This window comes from Chenopodium quinoa, unplaced genomic scaffold (genome assembly GCF_001683475.1).
Source record: "Chenopodium quinoa cultivar QQ74 unplaced genomic scaffold, ASM168347v1, whole genome shotgun sequence".
Classification (NCBI taxonomy): Eukaryota; Viridiplantae; Streptophyta; class Magnoliopsida; order Caryophyllales; family Amaranthaceae; genus Chenopodium; species Chenopodium quinoa.
Window position 1 is genome coordinate 2459125 of NW_018742418.1, and position 25892 is coordinate 2485016.

Here is a 25892-nt window from a genome sequence, read left to right on the forward strand (position 1 = left end):
ATGACCGAGTAACCCCTAACCGAGTAACTCGAGTAACCTTTGACCGAGTAACTCGAGTAACCCCTCAGGTAACCCTTAACCGAGTGAACGCTTCAAGTAACCCCTCACTAGGCGAAAAATAAAAATGAGCACCGGTTCAAAACCCTCCTTTCGCACCGGTGTAGATTTGTAGGATGCCAAAAAAAAAAAAAAAAAAAAAAAAAACAATTTAGCACCGATTCAAAACCGGTGCTACTTCAAACAATTCACACCGGTTCTTGCTGTGAACCGGTGCGAATAATGGCCCAAAAAAATTAAAAAAAAACTTTTGGCACCAGTTCGGTTTCAAAACCGGTGCCCTTAATATATAAACTTTTTTTTTATTTTTTTTGCATTTTTTTCACTTAAATTGATATAGAAACACTAACATATATACTACCTCCGTTTATTTTTATGTGCAACTTTGAGTGATAATACGGTTCACGAGGCAAAAGATTGAAGAGTAAATATTAGGAGAAGTTAGTGGGTTTAATTAAAAAGCAAGGAGAGAGAAAGTGTGGACCACACTTTTTGTTTGTGGTGGGAAAGTTTGGCAGAAAAAACCAAAGCATAATTTCCCACCCAAAACCCACCGAAAATTTGGGGTGAAATTTTACTTTCCCCCTCCTTTTTTAAAAATTTCATACCAAAGTCAAATTTTCCCAAAAAATTTAGGAGGCTATAAATACAGCCATGCCCCCATTTAATGTCACCATTCATTCAAGCATTTAAGGAGGGAATAAATCATCCTCCATTGTCAGGCATTAATTACAATCAACATTGTTTAAAGGTGGGTGAAACATTCCACCAAAAACACAGTTTCATCCACAAAAGCTTATCAAATCCTAGGTTAGAATAATTACACACTAACTACTCCTTAAAACTTTACAAAAAACAGGGGTGCTCTGTTGTCCTTCATGCACAGGTGGGTGTAGTCTTCATCTTCAACCCACACAACTCAGCAGGGCCCTGACTTCATCCTCCCTGTGCTGGAAAAGAGGAATGGCAGAAATTGATGACTCTGTTTTTTTTGATATTGAACACATTCTCAATGAAGAAGAGCTAGCAGAGCTGTGGTTCGAGGAAGAAGAAGAAATGCAGGATGCAGGAATATGGGAGTACAACTCAGAAGATGAAATGCAGGATGGCAACCAAGAAGAACAGCAACAGCAGCCACAGACAGAAACTAATGTTCTCAACACACAAATGCAACAGCAAGGTCATGAAGGGACTGGTCTTGTATGCAGAAAACAATTAACTTTGCAGCAAAGAAGAAAGATTGTTGATGCAATTTTGCTGAAAATGAGCAATGGGACTTTACCAAGGGGTCACATGAAGCAATTAGCATCTGAATTTAATGTCCACAAATCAACAATCACAAGAATCTTTTCAGACATAAAAAAACAGCTGGCAACAGGGGACTTGATTGATGTCAGGACCAAAAAATTTGGCAAAACAGGGAGAAAGCCAATGGAGATTTCTGATGAAACTCTCCAGTCAGTCCCATTACATTTAAGGCAGACAGAAAGAAGCTATGCAGGAGCATTGAAGATCAGTCTAACTACAGTTCACAATTTGAAGAAAAGAGGCAGGCTAAGAACACACACATGCTGCAACAAACCATTGCTCACATCAGACCACAAGGTTGCCAGACTAAGATGGATTTTGTCACATATAAATCCAATTACAGGGAATGAGGACCCCACATTTGTTGACATGAGGAATGTCATACACTGTGATGAAAAGTGGTTCTACTTGAACCCTGACAAAAGGAGGTTCTACCTACTGCCATGTGAGGAGGATCCCTATATGGCAGTTCAGTCAAGAAGATTCAAACTAAAGGCAATGTTCATGGCAATCATAGGGAAGCCATTATATGGCATAAATGGGGAACTTTTACATGATGGAAAGTATGGCATCTTTCCATTCACTGTCCAGCAAGTAGCACAGAAAGCAAGCAAGAAAAGACCAAGAGGGACCATGGAAACCAAGGCACTCCAGAACATAAACAGAGAAGTAATCAGAGAGATGCTGCTAACAAAGGTTATTCCAGCAATCATATCAAAGTGGCCTGAAGGTCTGCCCAAGGATGTGGTCATCCAATGGGACAATGCAAGGCCACACCAAGTTCCTACAGATGATGAGTTTGTGGCAGCAACAACAGCTAATGGCTTTAACATTCAATTTGTTTTCCAGCCAGCACAGTCTCCTGATTTGAATGTCCTTGACTTAGGGCTATTTAGGTCTATACAATCATTGCAATATCAGTCTTTTCCTAGGGACTTAGAGGAGCTAATTCAAAAGGTCAAACAGTCTTATGACACTTTCAACCCTCATGTAAACAAGTACATCTGGGTTACATTGCAAAAGTGTATGATTAAGATACTCAAGGCAGAAGGTGGTAACAAGTACAAAATACCACATATGAACAAAAAAAAGCTGGAAAACCTAGGTAGTCTTCCAGATTTGGTAGAGGTTCAGAAAGAGGATGTATTGGAGGCTGTGGAGTACCTAAACACCATGTTTAGGCCAGCAAATCAAGGCACTCAAGAAGACACAGAAGATTTGGAGGTGGATGCAGATTAGGGGAGTCTTTACAACAACCAGACAACACATGGACTGCCACACATAACCACTTATCATAGTAAGTTTTATTGGTTTTTTTTTTTCCCAAAAACATTTTGAGCAATCCAGTGGTTAGGTGTATTTTGTTGATTACAATTACCCAAACAAGTCAGGCAGTCTGAAGTATAGTCATTAGATTATCATACATATGGTCTTTTGTAAAGTTTTATGTACTAGTATTTTGTACCCACATTTTTAGTTGATTATGAATGACAAAGATAAACAATTTATGTGGGCACTAAATCCATCAGAGGGTTATAATGTTGAATACTACACATATGCACAAGGGTACCTCAACAACAACAACAACTTTCATGTTGATGGAGCAAATCACCTGTGCATATTGAAATTCATTGGAGTCCCTTCATCATGTGGATATGGGTAAGCTAAATAGCATATCAAAGTAGGGGACTCTTTAATAAACAAGAAACAGAAGGCAACATCATGGGACTCCTTTTAAGGGACTGACTAGGCAACAATGAACATGCACAAGACACCAGCCTCATCATTCATCAATCAAGTCCACACAGCCAGCAATAAAGACAACATGCAACCAGATGTATCAACACACACATGCAACCAGCAATAAATCTCCCAGATGTAACATAACCAACAACCCAACATTACACAGCAAACCCTAGTATCCAGCCTACATCAACACAAACATACAAATAAACCCTAACATTTAACATAATCAACAACCCAACAATAAACAACAACGAGTCAAAGTTACCCATAACAGCAAACCCTTAGCAGCCAGAGTAGATCAACACAACCAACACCCCATCATGAAACCACAACCAGTCAAACAATCCCGCAATAAACAGTGAAACCCTAGTTTCAGCCATAGATCCACCGGCACAAAAATTAGGACTCTTTTAAATTTTAAAAAATTTAAAAAAATTAGGAATAGGAATCGTTACGCAAAGGTCAGTGCTCAGCCTCCTCATCAGAGGACAGCACCACGAGGTCGGACTCCGGCAAATCAGGCAACCCGCGCAAACGCCTCATCGCCACCACCGCAGCCTTCCTCTTTCGCCAAAGCTTCGGAGGAGGCCTGGAAACCTTAGATCCGCGCTTGGGGGTGGGGGAGGGCGCAACACTGACCTCAAAATCGGACTCCAGATCTACATCTTTAACCTGAAAATCAATTTTTTTTTTTGGCATGGGACTCGCCTTCACCCTCCTCTTTGTTCGTCTTCTCCCCCTCGTCGATATTTTTCAGGACTTCCCCCAAAGCTTTGAAAGTCGTCGAAGAACAGCAACTAGGGCCTTCCTCAGAGTTGTAAAGGCGGCGAGGAAAATCATTGCCCCTGTTGATGTCGTTAATGAGGGACTTGATGAACCGAGCCTCACTCTGTGAATCTGTGCCAATATAGGCGTCAACAAGTGGATCTAGGTCATGTAACGGAATTGTGAAGTCTGGATGCCTCTCGAAAGGGGAGGGAAAGGGGGAAGACATAATTGTGGGACTCTGAATTCTTCAGGAAAAGGGCGAACGAAACGAAGAAGACGAAGAACAGGAACCCTAGAACACGAAGAACAGGAAAACAAAGAAACTGATCTAGGGTTCTATAGAATTCTCTAGATCAGTTTAGAAAAGGTGGTTGGGAAGATGTAGAGTTGTGTCGGTTGGGGGGTAAATTGGAGGGAGTAATTAGGTTAGGTTAATTTAGGTGTGTTAAATTAAGTTAGGGTTTTGGATAATGAGGGGTAAAAGTAAGATGATTAAATTTTTTAAGTGGGGGTAATATAGTAAATTCAAGGGTTTTTATTTACCAAAAACAGAATGAAAAAGGAAAGTTGCACATAATAGTGAACGGACTAAAATGGCAAAAGTTGCACATAAAAATAAACGGAGGTAGTATAAAGTTACATATTTTCATTAAAAGATATTGTAATATTACAATTAACCAGCACTTCAACATCTTTAGTTTTGGCTTTTTCTAATTTAAAATCAGCAGTTGTCGCAATTCCTCATATGCTGTGAACTGTATGGCACCATGAGAGACCTGCTGAAGCAGTAAATGCAACAGATAAGCATACTAGAGTTACACCCTAAGCATCAAGTAGAATGATAACATCAATACTCAGTTAACTAGGAAAAAGAAGTTAAAAAAAAAAAAAAAAAAAAAAAAACCAGAAAACTAAGCCCTCGACAATTTCACCAGCACATAAACTGAATGGCACTGTGATACTAAAAATTTTAAGTTTCAGAAGCAACAAACCTGAATATTGACAAGGAAACCAGAATGACTAAATGACTTTAGTCCAACAGCTAATGTGAGCCAAGCAGAAGCTATAGATGGGCTAGTTGCGGTAGTCATACCAATAAGAGCAATGCCAGGGCCAATAAATCCTATTGACTGCATAACAAACAATTTCAGTTAGACAGTTTTAGAGAAGCCATTTAAAATAAAATGAAAAGTATAAGATGAAGCAAACAGATAAATACATACGAGTACTTGAAGCCTAACAGGTATTCAATTGACAACTAGTCGACTACAAAACAAGTATGAATTGCTTTGATAAACATGGCTATATTACAAAGTTAAAAAAAAGTGGTTTCAAAGGACTAAATCAACTAGAGAAGAAGAGAATATAGGCACTCACTTCTAAATATCTGTACAACAAGAGAAAGGAGGCCTATCACACAAAATGATTGAAATGCAGATATATATATATATATATATATATATATATATATATATATATATATATATATAAACACCAACCTGCATGATTTTTCTGGTGAAAGTGATACTGAAACCACGCTGGATCAACGTATCTGACCAAGAACCTCCAAAATATCCCACAAGCGCCATCATACTCCATGGAACAGCACTAAACCATGCTGCTTGTCTAAGATCAACATGATATACCTATAACCACATTCAAATAACCATTCAAAGAAAAATCACATCACATATGTGACTTCACACACAAAAACCCAAACTTTAATACTCACACTGTTAAAATACAACGGCATCCAGGAAAGAATAACAAAGAAGCCCTGCACAAGAAAAAAATAATACTTGCCTTAGCAAGAAAAGAAAAACATAATTTTGTTGTATTAGGCAAAGCGGTCAATGACATATATAATGCCAAGATAGAGGATCAGATCAAAATCATTACCCAACTATGCATAGCATTGGCAATCATAAGTGACCAAGTAGGAAGCTTAGACAGCAGCCGCTTGAAAGGTGGGATTACTCTAGCTTTGTGTGCCTTCCCAGCATTGGATGGAGCAGATTGTTGCCTCTTTGTTAGTATGTATTTTAGTTCATACACAAAGATTTGAGGGCTTCTCTCTGGATTACTAGAAGTAGCAGACAACCATACAATAACCCACAGAAATCCAAATAATTCGAATATCACAAATGGTCAAAACACACCGGCATTAGACATTAGGACTGGAGAAAGTATTAGTCCAATAGCACTACCAAGCTGAAACCCATCCATTGCTATTCTAACAGCTCTTGCTCGTTCTGCTTTAGGAAACCATCTGAAAAGAAAAGGGTTTAAACAGAGTAGCTCATTACACAATTGCATTACTGAGTGCACAAAACGACAAACAAGAAATATAAATCATAAAGTTAAAACCTGGATCAAAATGACCAGTCGACATTAAATTCCAAATAATAGACATGGTGTACATACTTAGATATCATGCTGTTCATCGAAGGAAGAGCTACACCTTCTGCAATGCCTAGCATAGCTCGCATGGCAAGCAGAGCCTAGAGAGACTTTTCAGCTACCCAGGGAGTAAGAAAAGTAGCAAAGGACCACAAAGCAACACCCATCCCTATTGACCATTCAGAAATTCCAATCATAGATCAGTAAAAAGTTCACAATACAAGTCCATTAGTAGTAAATTGTAATTGAGTACAAAATAAAAAGGGCTTACCACTACTAGAAATAGGCCAATTTACGACGGACCAGTTCCGACGGAATTCAAATCTGTCGGAAATTTACAACGGAATTCCTACGGAATACAAATCCGTTGGAATTTATGGGTTTTCCGACGGAATATTCCGTCGAAAACTTAATCTTTCGACGGAAATGAAATCCGTCGGAAATTTCCGAGGGAATTTTCCGTCGGAACATTTTGTTTCCGACGGAAATAAAATCCGTCGGAAATTTCTGATGGAAAATTCCGTCGAAAAAGTAATTAAATAATAAAAAAAAAAACACAACCCTAAAAAACCCTAACCTCCCTCATTTAGGCTGTGCGCCTCTTTGGCAGCCTTCTCCCTCATTTTACTTTCTCTTTCCTCCCTCATTTCTCTTTCTCTCTCCTCTCCTCCCTCATTTCTCACATAGGTTTTGTTCATAAAATCAGAAACATCAACAAGCCTCTTCTATTTCTCTTTCCCCCTTCTTCTATTGCAACATCAACAACATCAAAAAGCCTTCAAAAAAAATCCCCAACATCAACGACCGCAACAACCGCCGCTGCTCAACAACACCTTCAACCACCAGTCGTCCACCGTCAAGCACTATAGAAGGCCGAAAGTGTAGGTTTGTAGATCTAGGGTTTTTTGGTTAGTTTGTAGATCTAGGTTTTTTTTCACAAATTTATGATTATAATTATTTTTTTGATGAAATTGTAATATAATTATTTAAATTTTGTAATGTCAGTTTGTAACTTTTCGGATTTTTGGAGAATGTAATATATAAATTGTTTTTTTGATTTTGTGGTTTTTGTTTGGATTTCGTTTTTTTGGTTGTGGTTTCGATTTTGTAGCTTTGATTTTGTGGTTTTTGTTTGGATTTTATTTTTTTGGTTGTGTGGTTTTTGTTTTTGGGTGTGGGTGGGGCTGCGTGTGGGTGGGGGTTTTTCTGGGTGGGCGGGGGTGGGTGTGGGTGGGGCTGCGTGTGGGTGGGGCTGCATGGTTTTTTTGGGAAGGCTGGGGTGAGTGGGGTTGCGTGTGGGGGGGGGGGGGTTTTCTTGGCAGGCTGGGGTGGGTGGGGCTGGGTGTGGGTGGGGCTGCGTGTTGGTTGGGGTGGTCTGGGATAAAGGGGGTGGTTATGCGTGGGTTAGGTGGGTTTGATGTAGTGGTGGTTGGTGGTCTGAGGTGGTGACACGCCGTGCCGGTAGTGGCGCGACGTGTTTTTTTTATTTTTTTTGCAGGAGCTACTGACGGAATATCCGTCGGAATATTCCGGCGGACTTTTCTGTGGCCGAAATAAATTTTTCGATGAGTTAATTCCGTCGGAAAAAACTGTTCCGACGGAAATTCCGTCGGAACAGTTTTTTCCGACGGAATTGGCCATTTTACCTACAAAGGGTGTTTCGACAACCAGTTCCGACGGAAATTCCGTCGGAAGTGCATTTTCCAATGGAATTCAGGGTGTTTCCAACGGAATTTTTCCGTCGGAAATGAGCTGTTTTCTAGTAGTGTACTTTTCGGGTTTGTTCGGGATGTCGTTGAGGGTATAATCAAGAACCCGAATAAGACCCAAATTTTGAATGGATCCAGAAGATACCATATCTGAAAAAACTTGACTACAGAATACCCTTTAGCTTCTGTTTTTCCATCACTAGTAGTAAACCTAACAATTTTTTGTAACAATACACTAAATCAATCCCTTGAAAAATTGAGCCAAATCTCAAAACTAACAAACAATTAAGCAAACTTCAACTAAACCCTAACACCAATTTTTGAACAGGTCATGACAATTAAGTCAACAACATCAAATTAAACAACAAACATTACCAAGCATTTAGCAGATGGAGTATTCATTTCAAAATCAAACCCTAAAAAAAAATTCCAGATTCAATTCAAGCATGCAAATTACAAATTAAAATATTAGAATGTGTGATAACCATACCCAATAAAGCCTAATTCAAACAACAGATTAAATCACACCAAAACAACAAATCAAGCTGAATATAAGAGATTTGAAAAGACGAACATGAAACGATTGCCGACGGCTTTCAAATCAATGATTTGAACAACAAGATCTAGAAGATCTTAAGAAGAATCAGGAGATGGGTTTGCAATAATCTTCAAAATCGCATCTGGGGTTACATTATTCACCTCCATTTTATCGAAAAAAGGGGGAAATCAAAAGAGAAATTAGGGTTTGATTGAGGAGAGAAATTAAAACCCATAATAAATTGAAGAACCCTAACAATTTACTAATTCGCATACAACAAATCAGACATCAGTTAAAACTAATCAATTACCCGTTGTTTTAAATAGTGGTTAGAATACCCCAAACATTTAGATTAGAGAGAGAGGTTGTGTGATTTTAGAACCGTAGGTAGTTGTAAATCGATGAAATCGCCAAACCCTTGACGATGAACAATAACAACATTAGTGAGGAAATCTCTTCACACTTTTGAATATCAACATAGCAAATAAACGATTGATTCACAAGAATTAAAACCCCTAAAATTCATCAGAGTTGATTGAGAGATGAGAGAGAGGCAGATGAGAGAGAACAAGAGATGGAGGAAAGAGAAAGAAAGAAGATAAAAGGGCCCCTTTTTTTTTACATTAGCATTCGCACCGGTTCGAACTGAACCGATGCGATTAACTCATTTTCGCACCGGTTTGGTTTGAACCGGTGCAATTACTCTTTCCCTCAATCCCGCCTTATTTTTTTCACGCCGGTTCTTAATAATCGGTGCGCATTTTGCGGTGCTCATTTAAGTTGTTCTACTAGTGTGGGTTCCTCCTTGACCATTGCCCTGTTTGTTTTGATTGGGATTCTTAGAGAAACATTCATACTCCATGTGTCCTAACTTGTTGCAAGCACGACAAGTAACCAAATTTCCATCACAATCCTTACCAGGGTGGTTATTCTTGCACCTTCTGCAAAAATAGCGCCTTCCATCCTTATCATTCCCTTGGCTAGAGTTTTTAGCTCCACCATTAAAGTTCCGACCACCTTGGCGATTGTTACCTTGGAAATTATTGTTGTTGTGAAAGTTGTTGTTATTATGGTGGTACTTTTTCTTCTTGAAATTGTTTTGGTTACTATGCGGGTTTCCGGAGTTCTGTCCCACATCTTTTCTCTTTTCTTTCCCTTCTATCTCAGCTAGCTCTTTCTTTTTCTTTAGTTCTAAAGCATAAAGATGTGCAGCTCTCCCATACACTTCATCCAAGGTTTCAAATACTTGCCCACATAGCTTTAACTACAAATCAGTAGTCAACCCACTCTCAAACTTCCTAGCCTTAGACTTTCCTGTGGAAATAGACTTTGTAGCGAACCTAGACAGTTCAATGAACTTGGTGCAGTATTCAGTGAGCAACATATTCTCCATTCTAAGGTTGGAAAACTCCTCAGCTTTTTATTTCTATACGAAGCTAGGGTAAAACTTGTCCCTAACCTTCTCCTGAAACATAGTCCAACTAAATCCAGGTAGTGCCTTAACGGTAGCTTCATTTTGCTGCCACCAAAGGTCATCTTCACCCCTTAGGTAATAGGTAGCACAACCTACTTTTGAGTTTTTTGGGCACCTTACTGCCCCGAACAGCTTCTCAAACTCTCTCAACCAGTTTTCCAGTATAGTTGGGTCAGGTTCCCCTTGATAGGTTGGTGGCTTGCTCTGCACCACCATCTTAAACAACTCTCCCTGAGTATCTAAATTATTGGTTGTGTTCGTTGCTAATTGCTGGGCAACAACTGCCAATTGCCTCACAACTTCACTTAGTTCTCCGCCATTGTTGTTGGTACCATTCCCTCCTGCCATCCTTCTTCACCTGAATTAAAACAAAGGGGTTTTTATTAAGTATGGTCTTGACTAGCTCTCAAGTTAGACACTCATCTAACTAGTTAACACCCTTGAAGCACACACAAAAAAAAAAAATAAGCCAGCAAATTGGGAGTATAAAATTTGAAATTCCCAAAATTTGCAGCTTTGTCAACCAAATATTGATTGCTAACCAACCACACATTTAATAAATCATTACATTAATAAATAAAAATAATTCCCATGGATTCCCAGAGTTTAGAAATGAATTATTGGAATATTTTTTAGTAAGAAATGGCTTATTGGAGTAGTGATACGAAATGAATGATTTGAGAACGGAATGAATGATTTGTGAATGAAATGAATGATTTGTGAATAAAATGAATTAATTGACATGAAATAAATGAAATTTTATTGCTACGTAAGGAAATAATCGAAATGCTGAAATAAAAAGTGTTTAAGTAACTTATGCTATTACAAAAGTTTACTGACTAACTGTGGACATGTCACTTATTGCTTTACTGAAACCGAAATAACTAGAAATGCGGAAATGAATCTAAGAATCCTAAAAGAAATGAAAATACAAAAATCTAGCCTCTTCAAACATTATTCTTCATGTTGGTAGATTGTTCGTAGCTTCCAGGATCGAATTCGGGGTCATCCTCTTCTTCCATAGGTTCAGGTGACTCTGGTTCTTGCTCTACTTGGACAAACTCTTCATCTTCCTCATCATCAGATGAAATTTTAATTATAATTGGAGTTGGAGGTGGATTTGGGTTTGAAATCTCCATAATGGAACTATCAACAGTTTGGTTACTCTCATCCATCATCTCTCCTTCTCCTTGCCCTCCCATTTGTTCCTACTTGATTACCTTGAGTGGGAGAAGAACTTCCTGATTGAAGACTAGTGGAAGGGGAAATATGCCCTACCGGATTGTTATAGTAATAGTTAGGATATGGAATGTGTAAGTGTTGGCAAAAATCTTTATCAACTGTAACGAGGTAAGAGATCAAATATCTGTAGTTAGGGTACCATTGTCCATAGCAATTTTTATATTTAGAGTAGTTTGGGATGTCTCTTGGTAAATAGAAATCAGAAAATTTTGCTTTGACAACAAGGTATGGGGGTTCATCTGGAAGGCAGTGAATGATCATAGCAGAAACTCGATCAGGTTGGTCATAGTGTTTGTTTCCTAAGACATCGCTCATGTAGGAAAAAAGAATTGGATTTTCTTGACATAGTCAAATGGATGTTCATACTCTTTCTTAATTAGAGTGCCAATATGGGAGTGCTTGCTAGGAAGAATTGGCATCCTGTAAAGGAAAAGGTTTAGAAAAGAATTTCCTTCCCAAAGAAAATAGAATAATACAGTTTTTGGATGAATTGGGTTCAATGTTCAATCAAACAATTTCTCCTATTTCTAATCATATAATCACATACTGTCAATTAATCAATTTACATGATCAAACATCACAACCTAAAATACTAATGCATACAAGAACATGATTATTTCTAACTTATATGCCCAAATTATTTCCTACCCAAACTCACCAACATGCTTTTAAAAGCTTTTAACACATAATACTTACCTCAATCCTTGCTTTCCTGCAAAATGAACAAACTAAAAAAAATATATATTTTTGGCTGCTCTTTTAAAAATAATTTTCGTAAATAAGTCCCTAAAAAGATCAAATATTCGACCAAATAAAAAAAAAATCGGACACCTAAAAAAATTCGAATGTCCAATTTTTTTTTTTTTTAAAAATTTGTATTTTAAAAAAAATTCGGACCCTTTAAAAAATAGATAATTATAATTTTTTCAATTTTCAAAGATAAAATAAGTGAAATAACTCTCTTTTAAAATACTTAATTAAATAAGCACTTGGCCAAATTTAAAATAAAACACTTTAAAACATGTTTTTAGTTTTAGTGGTAATAAAAATCTCAACCTAAGCTCTGATACCACTTTGTAACACCCTTGAAATTCCTTTCCCTTTAAATATCCGTTTTGCCCTTTTTAAAATACGAAATAGGAAAATCTAAGACATTACCGCCACCGTGAAAACGGCTAAGACAATTATCAAAGACACACAGCGGAAGACTCTCTTTTAAAAACCGTTTAAAACAAGTCAACTTAAAAAGTTAACCAAATAAAAGTAAAGTCAAACAAAGTCAACCTACAACTTGGGACCATTGTAGGCCCTTAAAACCAATCAATACTACAAATCTTTTGCATTAGTTTCATGAGCCCAATAAAATAAATAATATTCAAAGCAATTAAAACACATCATATTTCTACAGATACTTTACTACTATGTTGTTATCAAACAAACACCCCCATTTGCACATTCCCATAAATTTTGATCTGTTTCCCTCAATTTTAAAGATTAACCAAACAAGCTTGAGTCTTGAACTCTTGCTTGGGTAAAATAACAAATACGGAGTAAAATGTTTCATCTCATAAAAAACGAAAGAACGAAGTTTTTTAATCAACTAATTATACGAGAATATAAAATAAACGAAAAATATTGAGTGAGTCGGACTCACGATGAGTCCAATATATCTGACACTAATAATCTAATATATGACGTTATTAATCTAATATTTTACATTAATAATCTCATATCTGACATTAGTAATCTAATATACTCATGTCATATATTAAATTACTATTGTCAAAATTCAAATACTCCGTACTAGATTACTAATGTTAAATTACTATAGTTATATATTAGATTATTAATGTCACATATTAGATTTCTCATGTTAGATATTATATTATTAATGGCAGATATTAGATTATTAATGTCAGCTGTTAGATTATTAATGTCAGATATTAGATTTCTCATGTTAGATATTAGATTATTAATGTCAGATATTAGATTATTAACGTCAAATATTAGATTATTAATGTCAGATATATTGGACTCACGGTGAATCTGATATCAAGCAAAATGTTTCCTAAAATAAATAAATAAAAAGTTGCCAATTATTTATTCAATTGTACCATGTCGATTGACTTTACACATAATTCATCGTGCACAACTTTGCAATTACTAATAACTTTAACTATTCATAGTTTAGATTTATTAAAAGTTGATATTATAAATACTACTTCCAAATAAAAGAGTGTCAATTTTAACAATTGATACATTTCGACTTTTGAAATTATATATGTAACATAATTTAGCTAAAAAACGAACATAATCATGTCTGATCATTTTAATTTTGTTTTCGATTTGTAATTTCAAAAACCAACTTTTTATACAAGTAACTTTTAATAATAATTCTGTAAAGATACTACAGTTGAATTTATGCATTGGCAAATGAGTTAAAATAAAATTAGGCTTTTTTTTTCCGTATATTGTTTAATTATGAATAATTGTAGAAAAAATATTAAATAGCAATTCTTCTTTACAAGCAGAAAACTTTAGTGCACAACTAATGGAAAGACATTAAGAATTAATCAAAGAAGCAGATAAAGAAGGATCTACAATAATTCATAGTTGGATTAAAAAGTGACAAATAATGGCTATTTAATTTCATATTGGAGAGCAAGTGGAAAGATCAGTTTGTAAAACTTGTTGATGTTATGGATTACAATTATCAAAACAATCCTTTTCATGTTGCTGCAACTACCACTCATGAAGAAACAAACTAGATTGTACCACTCCTTGTTGAAGCTTACAAAAAAACAAACTTATTTGGAGCGTAAGTGATATTTATCAATTGGATGGTTTGAAAAGAATAGAGAAAAGGAAGGAGCTCTACACTTGGCATTACGCAACAAACGTGAAGATCTTGCACTTTACATATTGGCACTACTCAGGGTTAATCAATCTATAAATGAACTGCTTTATTATTACGAGCCAGAGCACTCTACGTTGTTTCTTGCTATACAAAACAATTGCTCTGAAGTAGCCAAAGCCATATTGGAAATTTGGATAAGAGAAACAGGACCAAATATCTAAAAGATTCCTCAACTGGTTGGAATATATTATATCTTGCTACAAGCTTAACAGATATTAGTTTTTCGTTCCTTCATATAATAATATTTAGCATTTATTATTACACATAATTTTACGAGATAAAAGCTATGGAATATATGTTATTGGTTAAGTATTGGCGTATAGCTGCTATTTACATGGCAAGTAAATAGCATGAATAAAACAAAAGAGTGATAGAAAAATGTTTTTCTAGTGGTACAAATAAGTATATAAATTATCATCAAATATTATAGCACTATTACTTATAATGGGTATAAATAGTACTACTAAAATAACCTATACTATAGTAGTATAAAATACATGTATAATGGTATATCAAAAAATACCACAGTAACAATAAAAGAAATTATGTGAATTTATCAGTTAGCCCTCATATATGCATCCCAAATAAATAGCAGCTATGCGCCTAGTTGCACTCTATGTTATTACATTATTTGACTATCAATTGCTACTTTGTCTCACACTTGACGAAGACATGCTGGGATTAACTAATATTTCTAATTTCGCCTAGTGAAAAGAAGGGTGACAGATATAATAATAAGGAAAAATTGCTTGAATAATTCGACCTTTGTCTCATCCTCCCAAAATAATCCCACCTCCTTTAATGTCAATTCACTTCAAATGGTCCCAACCGATCAACTAACTTTTTATGACAAGTTATTTAACACGTATCAACACCTAATTGGTCCAAATAAAATTTAGATAAAGTTAAAATTATTTTTTAAGAAAATTTTAAAAATTATTAATTAATTTCTTAAAAAAATCAATTAGTTGACCGATAAACCACCAACCCTGCCGCACCGACCCCTTCCTCGTCCCAATTCCGGCCTTCCTCCCCTTTCATGTCGTGATTCAAGCCCCTCTCCCTTTCCCGTCCCAAAGTATTCTTCTATGACGACGATGATAAGAGGAACACGACGCTTATTGAGCTCGTCGATGAGAGCGGAAACGACGAAGGTGGGTCCAGAGATGGTAGATATCGCCGCCATTAGAGGTGGTGGAAGAGAGAAAGAAAGATTTCTAGGGTGGCTGGGTCTGACTGTTTTTTTTTTCTAAATTTATTATTTTAAATTTTAAATTTTATATAAATCACGTTGTGACATGTGTATTTTAAACCCAACAAAAAATTACCTATTTAATAGGTTACCGGTCACTTGGGACCATTAGTATTGACATCAAACATCGAATTATTAAAAAAAAAAATTGAAAGGTGGGATTATTTTGGGTGGATGAGACAATGGTCGGATTATTCCAGGCAATGCAATTTTTTCTAATAACAATAATACCTCCGTTTCTTATTAGTTGAATTTTAAAATATTTATATCTCACTAATAATACCCAAAGATGCAAATAATATAAAACGAATGTAGTATTTATATGAAAATAATTTTAAAACTCCCTCCATTCTTTTATTAATTTATTTTAGTTTTTTTATCTTACTACTTTTCATTTTTAATTTTGCTTTATTCTTTTTGAGGTAAAGAAAATATCCACTTTTATTACTTTACCCACCATATGACCCACATAAATTTTATAAACAAACTTTTTCACTCCTACCTATTTTTTTTTTTTTTGTAAAAAAAAGGACGCACCTACTATTTCATTTTACATAAACAGACTAGTGAATGGAAAGATAATGATAATTAAAGAACAAAGGAGTATATTTTTATAGGCTTAAAGCATATACTCTCTCCATTCTCAAATTATTTATTTCTTTTTTTTTTTTTGGTGAAAAACATTCTCAAATTATTGTGCTATTTTCATAAGCTTAACTTTTAATTTTTATTTTTTGGATCCAATGCAATTGGAAATTGACAACTATAGTTAAGAAAAGACAAGTCAAAGGAAATGAGATTTTTATGAAGCTAGGGATCGGATTGAATACATGATTCTTATATTAACTTTTTTATAAACTATGAAATTAGATGAAGAATTTGGGACATGGCTAGTTAATGAAGCACCAGAGTTCATCATCGAACAGGATAACAATAAACAATCACCTTGGGATACAGCATATGAAACTGGTACTGCATGGTTTATAAAAGTTGTACTGAAAAAGGATGTTGAGTCCCTTAGGTTTTGATTGATAGTTTTGAATGATGACAAACAGCTAAGGGAAACAGGTCCTTGAAAGTGTTCGATACAGTTGGGGGAACCAGCTAACATAGAACACTGTTTCCCCAGACAAGTTATTACTTACATGAGTTTTCTTATTGAACTAACTTGTCTTTATACAGGGAACAGTTATATGATAAAAGTGTTATGTACTGGTAGGGAACCAGTATGTACTGTTTCCATGGTTGCTACGTGGTAAAGCAGTCACATACTCTTTATTGTGCATTAACCATGTTACATGTGCAGTAGTTGAGTTGATTCCAAGACTTGGAGCATAGAAGCCTTTCGAAGATATTTCGAAGAAAGATTGTTTGCTCATAATAGAAGTATTCAAGGAAGATTCAAGTCTTGAAGATTACATGAAGAAAAGACGATTTATGCTTTAATATGTTATCTAGGTTTTCATGTAATATGCTCCGTAGTATGCTTGCATGTTTGGGTTATATAAGTGCTTAAAAGTATATTGAAGTATGATATGAAATCTGGTACAAAGTTGGAACAGGTTTCATAACATGTTTCAATTCAGGGAACCAGGTCGGGGAACCAGGTTCACTGTATTCGAGCTGCCGTTTTGGAAAAAGATTTTACAAAAAGATTTTTTTTCGAAAAGATTATTTTGAAAATATTTTGTGCAGCAGGAAATAAGATGAAATATTCTTGGTTACCTAAAAACTAGGAGTATTTATCTTAATTGATTCTATCTTTGTGATTAAATCAAATAAGATAAAAACTTTCCTAAAATTACATTATATCTTATTCTCTAAGATTGTGTGATTTAAGGAAACTAGGTTTTAGGAATCTAAGCTTATATAAACTCATCTTATTTCACATATTTCGTGTGCCTCTCCAGAAATTAAAAGAGCAATTATTTGAGAGTATATACTTAAGCACTAATCCCATTCATCAAGTCATATACAAGAGCATTCTAGTACTTAAACTTTTTCTCTTAATTAGCTTCGTAGAAGTGAGATCAAAGGGGAGTTCTTGATTCTTGTATTGAGTCTTTAACAAAGGGGTTAAAGGCTGGGTGAGTGTTTGTGAGTTCAAACACATTGGGCTTACGAGTGTAAGTCGAGAGCACACTCGGAGTAGAGTGTGGGGTTTGCTGGTTCCCGGAGTAGGGAACAGCAGAGTGTTCTTTGTCTTTGTTTTTCGGAGTAGATTAATAAAGAACTTAGGATAGGAGGACGTAGGCCTGAGTTGGCTGAACCTCGTTAAATTTGTTGTCTTCTTTATTGCTTATTTATATTCCGCTGCGTACGGGAACCAGCACAACTGGTTCCTCACACATAATCCGAAAAGAAGCAAAATTAGCCAACGATTACTTAACACTCAATTCACCCCCCCCCCTCTTGAGTGCCCATTGAACCTTCAATTGGTATCAGAGCCTAAGCTTCTCGAAAGAGTAACATCTAGAGGAGTTAAGAATGAGTACTCAAGAATTAAGTGCAATCGGTTATGACAACAAGTCACCCAAGTTTAATGGAAATAATTATGCTTGGTGGAAGAACAGGATCCAGAATGTTATCATGGGTATTGATTATGAATGCTGGCTCGTAGTTAAAAATGGTCCTAATATCATTCTCAAGACAGATGTTGAGGGGAACCAGGTTCCCAAGAAAGATAGCGAATTGGTCACTGCTGATTACAAGTTGCTGGAGAAGAATGCTAAGGCAATGTCAATACTACAACAAGCAATAGGTGAGACCGAAACAAATCGTATATCTGGCTGCAGTAGTGCTAAGGAGATATGGGACACCCTTGAACTTGCGTTTGAGGGAACCAGTGAGGTAAAACGGTCTAAAATTGATTTAATCATGTCTAAATATGAATTGTTTGCCATGAATAAAAATGAAAAAATCAATGATTGCTTTCGTAGGTTTATGACTATTGTAAATGATCTTAGATCTCTTGGTAAAAATTTATCTGACGAGGATCTTGTGAGAAAATTATTGCGTAGTTTAACAGATGCATGGACAGCCAAGGTAACAGCAGTATATGAAGCAAAGGATCTGTCTACCTTGTCTCTGGAACAGCTGATTGGTTCCCTTATGACTCATGAGATGCTGATTGACTCTAAGTCTGAGAAGGAACCAGCAAAAGGCATGGCGCTTAAGGGAACAGTAGAAGATGATGAAGATGAAATTAGCATGATTGCAAAAAGATTTGAGAGATCTCTTCGAGATCAAAGAAAGAATTTCAAAGGTAAGCATTTTAAAAACTATAAAAAATCTAACTCTAATTCTTCTTCTACAGGATGTTTCAAGTGTGGAGAAAAAGGACATCTTATTCGAGATTGTCCTAAGTGGAATGACAAACAGTCTAAATCCGGAGATAAACAAGCATACAAGAATGCCATGATAGCTTCCATGTGGGGAGACTCTGACTCAGGGTCAGATGAGGAAGAAGGATCACCCAACTCAGATGTTTGCCTAACTGCCTTTACAAACATCAAGGAAAACAGCACTGGTCCAGGAACCAGAGGGGGAACCAGTACATTCAACAAATGCTTTATGGCAAAGAAGGATGTACTACATGAACGCAAGGTAAGCTTAGAGCAAATTAGAGAAGATATGCATGAATATGATAGAGAAAATATGCTTGCTTGTATTGATTCCTTACTAGATGAATGCTATAAACTAAGTGAAACATACATAACTTGCAAAAGAGAATTAAAAGAAAAACGTGGTGAATGTAATATTGCTATTGCTAGTTGTGATCATCTAGAAGGAGTCTGTTATGAACTAAAAAATCAAGTAGCAGAACTAGAGGTTGAATTGGACAAGTGTAAAGTGGAACTAGAAAAGGAAAGATCGTTTGAACCAATTGATGGTGAAGAGGATCTGACCTCCTGGTTCCCTAGAGACTTATCAACCACTAGTGATACTCTTGATTTTTCAGTAGCTATAAGTAAAGCAAATTCGTGTACTAGAACTTCCTTGTTGAAGGCCTTTGAAACATTGGCTTACAACCTGGAAAACTCTCACAAGGAAATTGCTTCACTTAAAGCTGCACAGTTCACTGTTTCCCCTACAGGTACCAGTGTAGATGTCAGTAATACGATTGATAAGTATGAAAGTAATATTTGTGATTTGCATGCGGAAATCAATCAACTGAAAAAGGACAAGCAACCAGTGGTTGTTGACATGTCTATTGACTCTATGGTTTCAAAGCTTAATCTACAATTCGAAGCTTTAAAAAGTAACTTTGATTTTCTTAAAGAGAAAAACGAATTGTTAACTAAAACACTTGAAACCAGAGAAAAAGAACTTAATGATAGTCATAGACATGTGGACAAATTATTGAATGCTCAAGAATCCTTAAATTACCTGACTTCATCAAGAGGAAACAGAGGAAAAGTGGGTCTTGGTTATATTAGACAGAGAACCAGGACTAACTGGTCTCCCAGAGAAACCACCTGGATCAAAGAATATCAACGAGGCAAGTATGTCATGACTAAAGAGATGCATGTGTGTTTTCATTGTGGTAAAAATGGACATAAAATGCATGAATGTCCAGCTAAGAAAATTAGTGCTAATAAGAACAGCAAGGGTGTAAAATATGTATGGAGAAGAAAGGATCAACAAGATGTTAATGTTGTTGAAAAGGGACCCAAGTATGTTTGGGTTCCTAAAACTAATGTTTGATTTGCTCTTGCAGGCTAGAGTGAAGGGAGACACCTATTGGTATTTGGACAGTGGTTGCTCAAGACACATGTCCGGGGATAAAGATCAATTCCTTTCACTAGTGGCCTTTGATGGAGGAAGTGTCACCTTTGGGGATAACAGCAAGGGAACCATCACTGGTTTAGGTAAGGTTGGTAAGACACTTTCTAACGCAATAGATGATGTTTATTATGTTGAAGGCTTGCAACATAATCTCTTGAGTATTTCTCAATTATGTGACAAAGGTAATATAGTTGAGTTTCAAGCCAACCTATGTCACATAGTTAACTCACAAACAGGAGAACTTGTATGTGAGGGAACCAGGAAGCATGATGTTTACATCACCTTCTTAGATAAAATCCCTCAAGACAAGTCCATCTGTTTGAAAGCTGTTTCTGACAATAATCAATGGATTTGGCATAAGAGGTTTGGACATGCTAGCCTAACACTTCTAAACAAACTTAAAACACGTGACTTAGTTGTAGGCCTTCCTAACATTAAGTATGAAGCTGATAAAGTTTGTTCTGAATGTGTAAGGGGGAAACAGGTCAAAATCTCTTTTAAGCCTAAAACTGTTTTGAGTACCAGCAGACCCTTCGAACTTGTACACATTGATTTGTGTGGTCCCATGAGAGTACAAAGTCGAAGAGGTCATAGATATGTCTGTGTTATGGTTGATGATTATTCTAGGTACACTTGGGTAATGATGTTACACACAAAGGATGAAACGTTTGAAGAATGGGTAACATTGGTGAAACAAGTGGAGAACCAGCTCACCCACAAGCTGGTCTCGGTAAGATCAGACCATGGTACTGAATTTGATAATGATAACTTTATTGATTATTGTAGGGAACATGGAGTTAATCACAACTTCTCAGCCCCTAGAACACCTCAACAAAATGGTGTTGTAGAAAGGAAGAATAGAACTCTTGAGGAGATGGCAAGGACGATGCTCATTGAGAGTGGTCTCCCAAAGAGTTTTTGGGGAGAAGCTGTTGACACTGCTTGCTATATATTGAATAGAGGTCTCATTAGACCAAAGTTAAATAAGACTCCCTATGAACTTCTTAAAGGTCGAAAGCCCAACATTACATATTTTCGCATTTTTGGATGTAAATGTTATGTGCATAATAATGGGAAGGACCAGCTTGATAAATTTGATCCTAGAAGTGATGAGGGAATCTTCCTTGGATACTCTTCTCACAGCAAAGCATATAGAGTCTTTAATAAAAGGACTCTTCGTGTTGAGGAGAGTGTCCATGTCATTTTTGATGAATTTAACATGTCTTCTGAGATTGCGCAGGTACAACCTGATGAAGTGATTGGATTGATGGATTTCACGGGGAACCAGTATACTGGTCCCACGGATGAAGTGCAAGCAGATCTAGGCCTACCAAATACTCCACCAGATGATAATGATGAAGTGCCTAGAGAAGAAAATGAAGATAATGAGGACTCTGAAGGGGAACCAAGTCCTGATGGTTCCTCAAATAATAGACAGGTAATGAGTTCAGGGGAACAGAAGAAGGTACCACCCCTGAACCTGAGGTAAGTAATGATAGAGGAAACAGCATGAATGTGAATCCTCCTGGCTCCTCAGAAGAAGGAGAGATCCATGAACATGCTGGTTCCCAACTTAATGAGAAAGCACAAAACAGTCTTAATTTTAAAAGTTATAGATATCAATCTTCTCATCCCACTGATCAAATAATTAGTGATATAAATAAGGGGATTCAAACGAGAACAAATGTTTTTCAAAACTTTTGTGCTTTCTATTCTTTCTTGTCTAATGTAGAGCCTACTGACTATAAAATGGCATTGACTGATCCTGATTGGGTACTAGCTATGCAAGATGAGTTAAATCAGTTTCAGAGGAACCAGGTTTGGCACCTGGTTCCCCGTCCCAAGGAAAGATCAGTCATTGGCACTAGATGGGTCTTTAGAAACAAGTTAGATGACCTTGGTACTATAGTCAGAAACAAAGCAAGGCTAGTGGTGCAAGGGTACAATCAACAAGAAGGAATTGACTATGATGAGACGTTTGCACCAGTAGCTAGGCTAGAGGCTATTAGGATTTTAATTGCTTATGCTGCTCACATGAATTTTAAGCTGTTTCAGATGGATGTAAAGACTGCCTTCCTCAATGGATATTTAAAGGAAGAAGTATATGTGGAGCAGCCACCTGGTTTTGAAGATGCACCTTTCCCCCAACATGTGTACAAGTTGGACAAAGCATTATATGGGTTGAAACAAGCTCCGAGGGCTTGGTATGAAAGATTGTCCAATTTCTTGATGGCAAATGATTACAAGAGGGGAACAATAGACAAGACCTTGTTCATAAGAACCAGGGGGAAACACTTGATTGTAGTACAAATTTATGTTGATGATATTTTATTTGGTGCTACTAATCAGGTTTTATGTGATGAATTTGCTAATCTTATGCAGAGTGAATTTGAAATGAGCATGATGGGAGAACTAGGATTCTTCCTAGGGCTGCAGATTAAGCAAATGGATGATGGAATAATGATCCATCAACAAAAGTACTTAAAAGAGTTGCTGAAAAAATTCGGCATGGAGAACAGCAAAGCTTATGATACACCTGTTCCCCCATCTACAAAATTAGATGCTGATCTTAAGGGAAAAGATGTTGAAGCTTCTCTTTATAGAGGAATGATAGGTTCTCTACTTTACCTAACAGCTAGTAGACCTGACATTGTGTTTTCTGTTGGTTTGTGTGCTAAGTTTCAAAGCAATCCAAAGGAATCTCACTTGAAGGCTGTTAGAAGGATACTTAGGTATCTTGTAGGAACAGCAAATCTGGGATTGTGGTACCCCAAAGGCAGTACCAATGATCTTATTGGATACACAGATGCAGATTATGCTGGTTTCTTAGTTGATAGAAAGAGCACATCAGGTATGGCACACTTTCTTGGCTCTTGTCTAATTTCATGGGGTTCTAAAAAGCAAAATTCAGTGGCCCTATCCACGGCAGAGTCTGAATATATAGCTGCAGCTTCATGCTGTTCCCAGCTACTGTGGATAAGGAACCAGCTGAAAGATTTTGGTGTTATTTATAAAAGTGTTCCTATGTTTTGTGATAACACTAGTGCAATCAATATTTCAAAGAATCCTGTGCAACACTCCAAGACAAAACACATTGAAATAAGACACCATTTTTTAAGAGACAATGTGGAAAAAGGATTGGTGGAGATGTTGTTTTGTAAAAGTGAAGATCAAATTGCTGATATCTTCACAAAGCCTTTGTGTAGAGAGTCTTTTTGTAGGTTAAGAGTCCTTTTAGGTCTAGTTAGATTTTAGGTATTGGCTTCAATTACTTCCTTCAATGATTGGTTAGAATGGTATTCTCTTGTATAGTGTGTGTACATACTTATGTTGATATCTTTCAAGTGTTGTGTAGATGGTTCAAAATCTCAAAAGGATTGAGAATCATTGTTGTAAGAAACAGGTGAAATCAGGCTGAATTGCCAGAAACAGCGTGACATGGTTCTATACAGGTACCAGCAAAGGGAAACAGCAGACCAGCTCTGATATGTCATCCGATAATATCTTTTATTTTCGGAAGATTACTATAAGATATTTCCTTTTGGAAGGAATTTATCTTATTTCAGTTATTTAATCCCATATAAAAGGCAAACATATCATATGCCTTATTTATAGTTGGTTGAGATAATTATGGTAAAAGATAATTACCAAATTTTTGATTTCAATTTAAAAATATCCTTTACAGTTGCTTTTTATTGGCTCAACTAACTCTTTTCTTTCCTTCTTCTCTCTTTGTGCTTCATTGTTAAAAATATACACTAACCCTTTGTGCAGATCATCAATCATCATCACTCGAAATTCTCTTTCTCTCTCTCGTATGCTTTAAATTCATCATTGTTCATTCGGTTACTGTTCACTCAAGGAACCAGCTCAGTCTCAGGGGGAACATCAGAAGGAAGCATAAATGTCCTTAAGCCCGAAGTTGGAGGAAATTCAGAAAAGTCAGAGTGAAAAGGATGAAATAGAGGTTGTTGGTTATTATGAGGAGACACCCACTGCTAAGACCATGGTACGAAGTAGAATAACTCAATTAAAGAAGTTCACTGAGAAGGTGCAGGAGGAACAGTCCATTGACGCTGTTCCAGGAACCAAGAGAAAAAGGGTACCAGCAAGAACCTCTTTGCTTGATTGATGTGATGCTAGTTTTGCACTCGTTATGCAACAAGGAGAACATTCTGAATCAGTACATATCTCTCATGCTTTCTTTAAAAAAAAAAAAAAAATAAAAAAAATAAAAAAAAATAAAAAAAATAAAAAATAAAAAAATAAAAAAATAAAAAAATAAAAAAAAAAAATAGAGGAACCAGCAGGTCAGGAAGTGGTTTTGAAACAGATTGGGGAATCACAAGAATATGCTTAGTAATATAATGATTTTGGTTTAAGCAGAGCATGGTGACAAGGATGAAGAGGAATCAGATGATAATACAGAAGATGTTGCAAAGTTCGAGGAGGAGGAAGGGAACGAGAATGATGATGAGGAGTGATGCTGCTTCTGTTCTTGTTTTCCTCATCCTCATGTTTATTCTTAAATAACTGATTTTGTTGGTCTGTCTACTTCTCTCCATTCCATGAACTTTCTTTTTGGATGGATTTGGGCTTCTTTGGTTGAACTTTGTTGGCTTGTATGAACTACTAACTCTGCTATGGTATGAACTGTTTGACTAATCTCTTTTTGCAGCATAATGCTTGAATGGTGGTTGATGCCATTGTATGGATAAGCACATTAACTTGTGCACATTGCTTTTACTTGTGGATACTTTTTAATGATGCCAAAAGGGGGAAGTAGTCTGAAGTTGAAGCCTAAGGTTTAGCTAGTTTAGATTGAGTCAGTTTGAGTCTTTTTATTTCGTATTTTCTAATTTCGTATTTTCTATTTTTTGTTTAGGGAACCAGTTGGCCTAACTGACTTGTTCCAAAGAGTCTTGAGTCCTTGAAGTTTTTGACGGTTTTCCTTTTGAGCATGTTCACAGGTTCAGGAACTTCAAGAGTTTGTCATCATCAAAAAGGGGGAATTTGTTGAGTCCCTTAGGTTTTGATTGATAGTTTTGAATGATGACAAACAGCTAAGGGAAACAGGTCCTTGAAAGTGTTCGATACAGTTGGGGGAACCAGCTAACATAGAACACTGTTTCCCCAGACAAGTTATTACTTACATGAGTTTTCTTATTGAACTAACTTGTCTTTATACAGGGAACAGTTATATGATAAAAGTGTTATGTACTGGTAGGGAACCAGTATGTACTGTTTCCATGGTTGCTACGTGGTAAAGCAGTCACATACTCTTTATTGTGCATTAACCATGTTACATGTGCAGTAGTTGAGTTGATTCCAAGACTTGGAGCATAGAAGCCTTTCGAAGATATTTCGAAGAAAGATTGTTTGCTCATAATAGAAGTATTCAAGGAAGATTCAAGTCTTGAAGATTACATGAAGAAAAGACGATTTATGCTTTAATATGTTATCTAGGTTTTCATGTAATATGCTCCGTAGTATGCTTGCATGTTTGGGTTATATAAGTGCTTAAAAGTATATTGAAGTATGATATGAAATCTGGTACAAAGTTGGAACAGGTTTCATAACATGTTTCAATTCAGGGAACCAGGTCGGGGAACCAGGTTCACTGTATTCGAGCTGCCGTTTTGGAAAAAGATTTTACAAAAAGATTTTTTTTCGAAAAGATTATTTTGAAAATA

The 25892-nt window shown here is 36.2% G+C and overlaps 1 protein-coding gene and 1 pseudogene across 1 annotated transcript; one reads left to right on the plus strand and one right to left on the minus strand.

Moving 5' to 3' along the window:
• The first annotated feature begins 1020 nt into the window (after window positions 1-1020).
• Window positions 1021-2604, plus strand: LOC110707956. Its single transcript, XM_021886051.1, has one exon. The coding sequence runs from the start codon at window positions 1021-1023 to the stop codon at window positions 2602-2604; it is 1584 nt and encodes a 527-aa protein (XP_021741743.1).
• Window positions 2605-4508: 1904 nt separating this feature from the next.
• LOC110707966 lies at window positions 4509-10348 on the minus strand (annotated as a pseudogene).
• Window positions 10349-25892: the final 15544 nt, after the last annotated feature.